At 38.7% G+C, this 9,231-nt stretch overlaps 1 protein-coding gene across 1 annotated transcript; it reads left to right on the top strand.

Annotated features, from left to right (window-relative positions):
• Positions 1-3,196: 3,196 nt before the first annotated feature.
• Positions 3,197-8,975, top strand: pafah1b3 (platelet-activating factor acetylhydrolase, isoform Ib, gamma subunit). The gene is made up of 5 exons (XM_008431301.2): positions 3,197-3,660; positions 3,973-4,062; positions 4,843-4,959; positions 5,117-5,239; positions 7,354-8,975. Exons 1-5 carry the CDS (start codon positions 3,580-3,582, stop codon positions 7,612-7,614), a joined length of 672 nt encoding a protein of 223 aa, XP_008429523.1. The 5' UTR covers positions 3,197-3,579; the 3' UTR covers positions 7,615-8,975.
• Positions 8,976-9,231: the final 256 nt, after the last annotated feature.

The raw sequence follows: 9,231 nt of genomic DNA, 5'->3' as shown, positions 1-9,231 counted from the left end.
GGTGTGTTATTGTTCTCCTCGTTTGTATTTTCCTCACTTTGTTCAAGTTTGCTCTGCTCACTTAGCACACGTTCAATATTGATGGACTTCACCTCATGGTTGAAGAGACCATGGTGTCCTAAGAGGCGGCTTTCTGTGATGATRCTCGGCTCCTGCGTAACAGGAACAGTGCTTAAAATTTGTGCATTTTTCCTTGTGGGTAAATGACAACTGTGGTGATTGTTTGGGTAAAAGCTCAAGTTTTTCTTGCTTTGGGAAAAGCAGTGATGGTGGTGTGACTTGTTTTTTGAGGTGTCTCTCTTGTCAGCCCTCATCTGACATCTCTCCTTGCGGGTCCTAAGACGTTTTGTTTTGTGCTGCTTGTCTCTGCCATGGTTAAAATATTTTGAGTCTCCAGTCAGTGTGGTRACACAACAACACTTTTTATCTGTTGCTTTTGACTGATTTTTGTATGAGTATTTTTTTTCTGATGAAGACCTGCCACATACGTGGCTCATGCTGCAAGGGGATCTGTGGAAAGATAACATAAACTGATAAATGACAATGTTTGTCTCCTCAGGGAAACTGCAACTGAGATTTCTTGTAGCTATTTTTAAACAATTTAAATTCTTCCATACAGGCGGCTGGCCATTTCTTGTTAAATTTGCAGTCATGTAATATGCTTTCCATTTTCAGACAGACAAGGGATTGAACAGTGCTTTGWGAGACGTTCTAAGGATGAGAGGTTGTTTAATAACCTAACTGTGCTTTAAACATTTCCCCAACTCTAACCCTAGTCTGTCTGCCATGTTCCTTTGTCTTAATGATGCTATTTGTTTATGATGTTTACTAACCCTGAAATAAATTAACTTTTCAAAACTGGTCTAATTTATTGAATATGACTGAATTTCATGCTACCCCAAAATAACATGACATYCCCTATTTCATTGACTTTATGGAAAGCTTGGGGAMATTGKATTAACAAAAACAGCACAGCTGATACKAATGGTTGCTTTAAAATATTTCTTCTTATGTCAACAGCAGTWTCCCCCAGTGAAAAACYTTCTGTCATCATTATTGCTTTGCATCAAAAGGGCTCAACAARCAAGAATATATCWATTTGCTGAAAATAATGTTTCAGGGTACCAAAGAAAGTTMAACAATTTCCAGRACTATCTCCAAACACCAAAGGGATTAAACAAACAGATCAGGTTGTCAGCAGTGCAGAAYCTGCTTAGGAATGACATCTGGAAGGTGGAAGTGTTTCTAGAAGTACTGGAGGAGCACTACAAAAACCATCTTCCTCAAGAAAATGATCAAGGACCAATCACATTCAGGATTGGGGTACATGATGACTAAAGCAAAACTATTCATTAGAAAACAAACATGTAGAACAGTTTTTCTCAACCCTGGTCCTCAGCGCCCCCCTGCTCTGCATGTTTTAGATGTGCCTCTATTCCAGAACAGCTGATTCAAATGAWTGCATGACCGTCAATTACTGCAGAAGCCTGTTAATCACCCAGAGATACAATTCATGTGTGTGGCAAAAGGGAAATAGCGAAAACATGCAGGACWGGGGGGCGCTGAGGACCAGGGTCGAGAAACACTGATGTAGAATAAGACTGTCTGGAGAAGAAAAGAGTCATCCCATGCCGACAGTGAATCATCCAAAAACCACTCATAAATTGCCTAAAAATCCTGCATTATTTAAAAATAGTATCAAACCATGCTCCAGAAGCGGGTTCGTCAGACAATTCAGGACCAATTCTGGTGATGAGCGATGCTTTTCACTGTACAAAAATGGAATCAACCTCAAAACTAAAGTAAGAAATAAGTGGCTTTGGGACCAAAGCATTAAAATCCCAGGTTCATATTCGTATATCATGCTTTTCAGAACCTGTTAGCACTTTAGTAATGTGATGTACTATTCAATGAATGCCTTCATTAATTGATTAAATGCATATCATACAAACATCTGAAAAATATTGCAAATAAATGTAAAGAATTAAACTCTGCACAACAAAAAACATTTTTGTCCGTTTCAAAACTTTTGGGAATGCCTGTCCTCTAAATAATAATAATAATGATAATAAAGCTAACAGGGTGTTCTAGCATTTTAAAACAACAGTTGTACATTTAGGGGAAATGAACTGTGCAAACATGGACAAGTGTAAATTCTAAGAACCTATCAGCAGCTACTGATCCTTCTCACAGAGATCCAAGTATCATCTCTTCAGGTTACTTTGGAAAAGGTCCATAACAATCAAGTCCATTCCTGCCAGAAATCACAAGTAACTAACTTGAGATGGAGCAGACGAATCTCTTTTAAGGTGACAAAAGCAATGGTGTTAAGCACCTTTGARTTTTTCTTCAAACTTGAATTAGGACATACTTTTGATCCTGTTATAAAAATCATGAAGTAGAGTCACGCGTATACCCACATAATTTTCAACAACGCTGATATATAGGAAGCTAAGCAAGGGCCACCTAAAGCATAACACCGGCAGCACCAACTACTCATAAGAAAATGAGTCACCAAGTGCGAGTTATAGGAAATACAAACTACAGCAGAAACAGGGCATCCACAATCCTGAGTCAAACTGACACACAGGTGACAAAGAGTTTCCACACTAATTATATCAGGTTTGACAGCATTTGTGGGCTCATACATTTAATAAACCCTTATTTCTGGGATCGTCCAATCAGTTAACAACGGTTAGTCAGCTGGTAACGTCAACCAACAGGTGTAATCTAATCTAAATCATGAAATAGCTGCTGTGGATTCTAAAAAACAAAACATGCACACATATATAAAAACGAATACATTTACTTTAAATTTAGGTTAATATTTAGTGACTAGAGAACATGAAGGTAGTATTATACAGTRACATAAAAGTGTTTAGACAACACTGCGCCTTACCGAAATGGTCCGGTACTTTCCTCGCCCTTGAATCTTTCGTTGCTTGGCAACACACCGAAGCTGCGTTTCTTTGCGCAGTCCAACTGCGCAGTACTGACACCCTCGAACGACGACAAGAAGGGCGAAACCATTTTTGACAAACAATGGGGTAGATCTGTCTCATTACTAATCATATTTTCGTTTAAACGGTGTATATTTTTGCTARTTTTTAACAAACCCCATGCYAGTATTAAACTAAAAACACTTATTTACCGTACTATTAAAATTAAAATTGAAAATGCGTGGGAATATTGATGTTATCGCTCTTTGGGGACAGTGGTTCAGGCACACACTCAGTAAAAATTGACTTCCTGTAACGGAACTGGAAGATATCGATATTTTTTATTAATGTTAGCCATTTTAAATCATTATTTCTGGATGTAAGGGTTACTTAAAACTCTTGCGCACTCCATTCTGCACACAACAGCCTTTTTACATATTCAGTGCCTGGCCTTTTATGTTTTAAGCTGCATCTGTTTGTACACTTCCAAGTAGGCTAGCTATTGTGGCTAATTCTGTCAGCCTCCATAGATTTCTGTAGCATACAGCGGTTGGCGCTTAGCTGACTGGTGTGCGTTGTGTTGACAAAACAGAAACAAAACGCTACGTGACCGCGTTCTAAGAAAGGTAAAACCAAAAATATGAGCGCAGAAGCCTCAAACCCAGCCGCCACACCCACTCCCTGTGAAGACAGTCAGGGAGATGGACGGTGGATGTCTCAGGTATGTGACACAACGTGACCATCGTGAGGATTGGGTTACTTATTTATTTCGATTAAATGCATATAAGACCAKGTAAATAAAGCTAAATGCTATCCTTTACTAATGCTGGATTTCAATCATCTACTAGTTAAATCTGCTGAGATTTTTCATCCATTACCCCAGTCTTATTCCAAGCAATTACCCTCAGCCTCCCAAAGTATAACCAAATATGCAATGTTCTTTTGTTTTTTGCTTGGGTTTTATCATTTATAGTTTGCATAACTTTGACGGTTGTATGAGTAATCGAATAATAAATATATTCTCTCCTTGTAGCACGTCCGCTTTGTTTCTGAGTGCAAAGAGAGGGAGCCAGATGTCGTATTTGTGGGAGACTCTCTTGTTCAGCTCATGCATCAGTTTGGGGTAACATCACAGGACACATTCATCCACAGCTCTACCTTAAATTAGAATTTCAAAAATGTGTAATATGCAATTGCACTGAATACTTATGTGCTCAAGTTTGCTGTAGKGAAATTAAAACAAGACGCATCAATGAAATGGAGAAAGAACACTGTAAGAAGAAAAAACACGTGAATGCAGGATCCCTGGACATGTGTAGCTTACTGTAGCTGTAGATAAMTAATGCTTATTCATAGTATAGCAGAAAACAGACACATAAAAGACAATTCTGTCAGATTAAGACAAATTTAATACACCTGACTGTGCAAAGATTAAAGTACAAATGGACAATGAGTCAAAAGAGAGTGTCAGTGCAAACAGAACAAGTCATATAATAGACCTTTTCATGTGAAGAAGTTGTATATTCTGCAGGGCTTTAACCAATCACTTGATTTCTCTAGACAAAGCAGTATTTATTCTACAGTAGACAAACTGGATAAGGCTGGAAAAGAACCCTCATTGATAAACAACTGAAAACAACTGAAGTAAAAACCTGAAAAATGACTATTTTTGTAAAGACCTACATTTAAGCTCATTTAATTTGTTTAAACCTGCCCCAAAACGTTCTTCTACGTATTACAGAGTTGCTATTTATGAGCACACTATATTTAGTGGTCATTTCAGCACCTTAAAATGAAAGTTTCTAAACCTGTGTGCCTGATATAACTGTAAGCCAAGATACATAAAGTAAAAGAAAAAAAAATGCAAGTCTATTTTGATAAATTCCCATATGTTTTTCCACAGATATGGCGGCAGTTGTTCTCTCCTCTCCATTGCCTTAACTTCGGAATAGGTGGCGATGCAACGCAGCATGTGCTGTGGAGGCTGAGCAATGGCGAACTGGATAACATCAGCCCAAAGGTTGAGAACCCTGCCAGATATAGAGAACATGAGCTCGCTTGTTTTTGCTCACAAAAGACTGCTTGTGCTCCATTTCCAAGCTCCAGGTACAATGACGCCAGACTATCAGTGGCATGTGCTCAGCCTTTTGTGGTCTGTCTCTTTTTTGYTGCTCCAGGTCGTGGTGCTGTGGGTTGGCACGAACAATCACGGTCACACAGCCGAACAGATTGCCGGTGGCATCATGGAGATTGTCCAACTCATCCACAACAAGCTCCCCAACGCCCACACGCTTGTACTTGTAAGTTTGTCCAGATAAATGCCTTTTAGGAGGTGCTTAATCAACTTACCCTCATGACTGGGGAAAAAATAACAAATGAAGTTCACACAACCATCAAACTATAAAGTTAAGTCACCTCTTTTAGTCACATCTCAGCTTTCTCAATTGTTGAAAACATCAGTTTCCTGGAGACAGTGCGGCTTAACACTGGACTTGTTTTGAAGAGGGAGTTGAGATTATGTCAAGAGAATGCATGCTTCACAGCCTTTTAAACTTTTAGGTCTTTCATGTTATATGTACTCAAGGGCAGTGTGTTGCAAGAGTATTCATACATCATGAACTTTTCTACATTTTGTTACATTACAACCACAGACTCTAGTATATTTTTTGGAAATTTTAGATGATTGACCAACCTAAAGCAGCACATCCTTGTGAAGAGGAACCATATAGCAGTGTGGTTTCTAAAGTCTTTTACAATTGAATCTAAAAGGGTGTCAAGCATATGCGTACACCTCTTAGAGATATATCCTGCAAGTATTCAGGATATATTTCTATGTTTCCGTACGTCTGTGGAGTGTAATTTTTTCTGATTCATCTTTGCAGAATAGAACCAACCATAGTCAGACTTATTAGGTGGTGTGTAAACATTTAAAGTTTTTTTAAGACACTGTCATTTTAAGACATRAAAACACTCTCCTATATAGTTGAAATATWATGTGACAATTGTATCAGATATCTGGATATCATTATTGTACTTTGAATATATATTTCTTTGAATTGGAAATTAATGCTATGTGTAGAAGCAACTTTCCTTCAGTCTTCTTGACATATTTAAATATAATAAGTCTATATATTAGAGATGTGCCTATCAGGTTTTTTCCTGCCGATTCCGGTGCCGATCACCCATGAGGGCCGATCACCGATACCGATCACTGATACCGATCACATAATTTTTATTTTTTTAATCATAAATACTACCGGTTACATTATGTGGAAAAAGGAACCATGAATTCACCTTAATTTAGACAAAAACTTGTTTTTAATAACGTTTTCCAAACAAAAAAAAAAAACGGTACAATTTGCATTGTGTAAATTGTACTGCTATCGGTAATACTATCTTTAACAGACTGATAACATATGAAGGCTCTGAAGAGGCTAAATAATGCAAAGAGTCAAAATAAAACCTCGCCAAAGAAATTCAAGTATAAAACTTAACATTCAAAGGCAAATACAGGATCCATTACAATAAACAATCCAGAGTTACTGCATGAAAACTTCCTGATAGCATGGCGGCTAGCTGATTACTGCTAGTTCTGAGTGGCTGTTTCTGACTGAGCGGAGTAATTATGCAGAGCAGGGAGGAGATCGATTATTTTTTCAGAGATTATCTGTCTCATGTTAGGACAGCGAAAGTTTTAATATGTATGTAAAATAATTTTTTTAAGTTAGTTGCTGCAACTTTAAGCAGAGGTTTTGTGTGAGAGTCACTACCAGGTAGAGCAGAAGCGGCGCTCTGTCTGTGAAATATTACTACCTGTAGCGCGTAGCAGCAGTTCAACAGTGAGAGCAGAACCAGCGTTTTACATCGCAGCTCGAAGACTTAAATAATTTTGCGGGTTATTTGTTTAGCTTTCTGACCGTCATGCTAATCCGGGTGAGTGTTTGTAGCTGTGCGCTGCTTTACCTGCTATCTGATCCTCCATATGTCTTTTTTACTGCAGTGAGCCTCCATGTAGCCAAACTCTGTCAAGTATGGCATTGTTTTTATGCCATATTAGATTCATCGTGTTGATGCATTTTAACGTGCTTCACCCCACGTGCTTCAATTTTCCGCTGCAACACGCAAACTTCCCCATTCACTCAGTGCGCTATAGTTACACATCACTTAGGATTTGTTGCTGCGCGTTTGCGCAGTGTGAAGGAAAGAGGAGACCAGCTGCACAKGCAGGCTGCGAAATGAGATGCAGGTGATCGGTTTGTGTGATCRGCAACAAGAGACCATGATTGGCGATCACCRATCATACACTTTTTCACGGAAATCGGCCGATTATGATCGGTGGCTGATCGATCGGCACACCTCTATATATATCTACCTATCTAAAGTTGCTCARGAAATTACACCATCTCTTTTGCAGGGTGTACTTCCCAGAGGTAGAGTGCCAAACCCTCTACGAGAGCGAAACGCCGAGGTGAACAAGCTAGTCCAGGATGCCTTATCGTCTCTGTCCCACGCCTCCTTCTTTAACGTGGACCCAGGTTTTGTCCTTTCGGATGGAAGCATCTCCCATCAGGATATGTATGACTACCTTCACCTGACTGCACAYGGATACCAGGCTGTGTGTGAACCCCTGCATGCGCAAATCAAGTCTCTGTTAGAAAAACCAGCAGAGAACTGAGTATCCGGCTTAGAAGCGTACACTACCACAGTGGTCTTCGTCCCTGTTTTCAGAGAGCAATGCCCTCAGCTTTACAAGGCTTTGGATGTTGGATAGAATCAGCTAATTATAAGGGCTAAGAGCATCATTTAATATGTATAAGCCTTCTCTATAACCAGGGTTGGTGACCACTGTTATTGATAAGCGGACCATAAGGTTTTTTTTTTGTGTTTACAATACAGTCAAAGATGAGATGTGTTGTATTATAGAGAGACRGTGTCCTTCTTGAACCCCTATAGCTTCGTATTCCATCTTTTTAGGGTTTTTTTTGCATGAAATGTATAATTTTCACTGTTGCRAAATACACAGWTGAACATACATGATGAAGGCGTCTCCACACAGCACCGGTAAAAGAAAATCGGATAAATTCATATCCTCAATTTCTCTGATAAGACGTWAGAATTATGTCMACTTTCCAGTTGAATCCATTCTTCAGGCCAAAACCTTMCACTGCAGAGTAATTGAAAAAACCTTGTCTACGAATAAGTGTTGCACATCTCATCCCTTTTGCTCCRGGAACCTGCAAATTTTCTGATGGATTAATGAATGAAATATTTCACTACTACACTGCCTTTCTGACGGAACTGGATCAATGCCCAGTTGGAAAATGGTTTGAAACACCTCAGATTTGTGCCAGAATTTGCATGCATGCTAGAAACGGCGAACCCTCTCACTTGACCTTTTGTTTCTTTGTATCAGTAATTTCTATGGGTTGGTTTTATTTTATTTTATTTTTTTCGAATTTGATTTTGCTCTTTGTGGTAGGAAAAGCTGAGGTGGTATACGAAGCATTGAAGATGGCTTTGCTTCATGGTGAACCAGGAATCTTGATGAAAGTTTCTAGAAACAAACTGGAAAACAACCATCGTTCATGATGCAAAATCAGACAGTGCTTTAAAAATGTCTGTATCTTTACTGTGATTTTATTTTCCTTTTGTATATGTTAAGTCCAATGAACAAAAAGTTGTCTTTGTCTATGTGGCGAATAGTTTACCAGTCAGTTTATTTTACATCATGTCACGTTACCTCTTTGCCTTTATACCTTTTTCTCCTCAYGTATTGTAATGGCAGTAGAGTTCCATGTTAGTGGCTGTATATTTCTTGTGATCATAAATGTATTAGATTCATCTAGTTGCTTGTGCTTCAAATTTGAACTTTTCTGCAACATAATGGCTCACTMGCCCATTTAAGATGCTTTACTTCACACTATGATGCTTGGGAGCCGCTTGGATAAGCAAGGTGCCACGGAAACTTGAAATGGTCAAGGATGAATAATTGTGCAAGTGATGAAAGAAATGCATTAAATTTCCAAACAAAACGGTTTCGGTGTCAACTGACTGATTTTATCTGATCTSTTTTTGTTGAAASTGACATTCTGACTGCCACTGAAGCAAAGCTGCAGTGCATTTTAATGTCTTCAAGATTGATTGCTAACCATTAGGTTCAGCAAGAGTACACACACCATGAAACACTTTTGCTTGCACAGGTTTGTTCTTTTCCCAGGACACGGTTTTAAGGAGATATTTACATTTCTGAATACAAGAACATTTTATGCCCTGTTAGGTACATATCTCAAAA

The sequence above is a fragment of the Poecilia reticulata genome, linkage group LG16 (assembly GCF_000633615.1).
Source record: "Poecilia reticulata strain Guanapo linkage group LG16, Guppy_female_1.0+MT, whole genome shotgun sequence".
Lineage (NCBI taxonomy): Eukaryota > Metazoa > Chordata > Actinopteri > Cyprinodontiformes > Poeciliidae > Poecilia > Poecilia reticulata.
The sequence above is the reverse complement of the archived record's forward strand: the minus strand, read 5'-3'. Positions and strand labels throughout refer to the sequence as shown.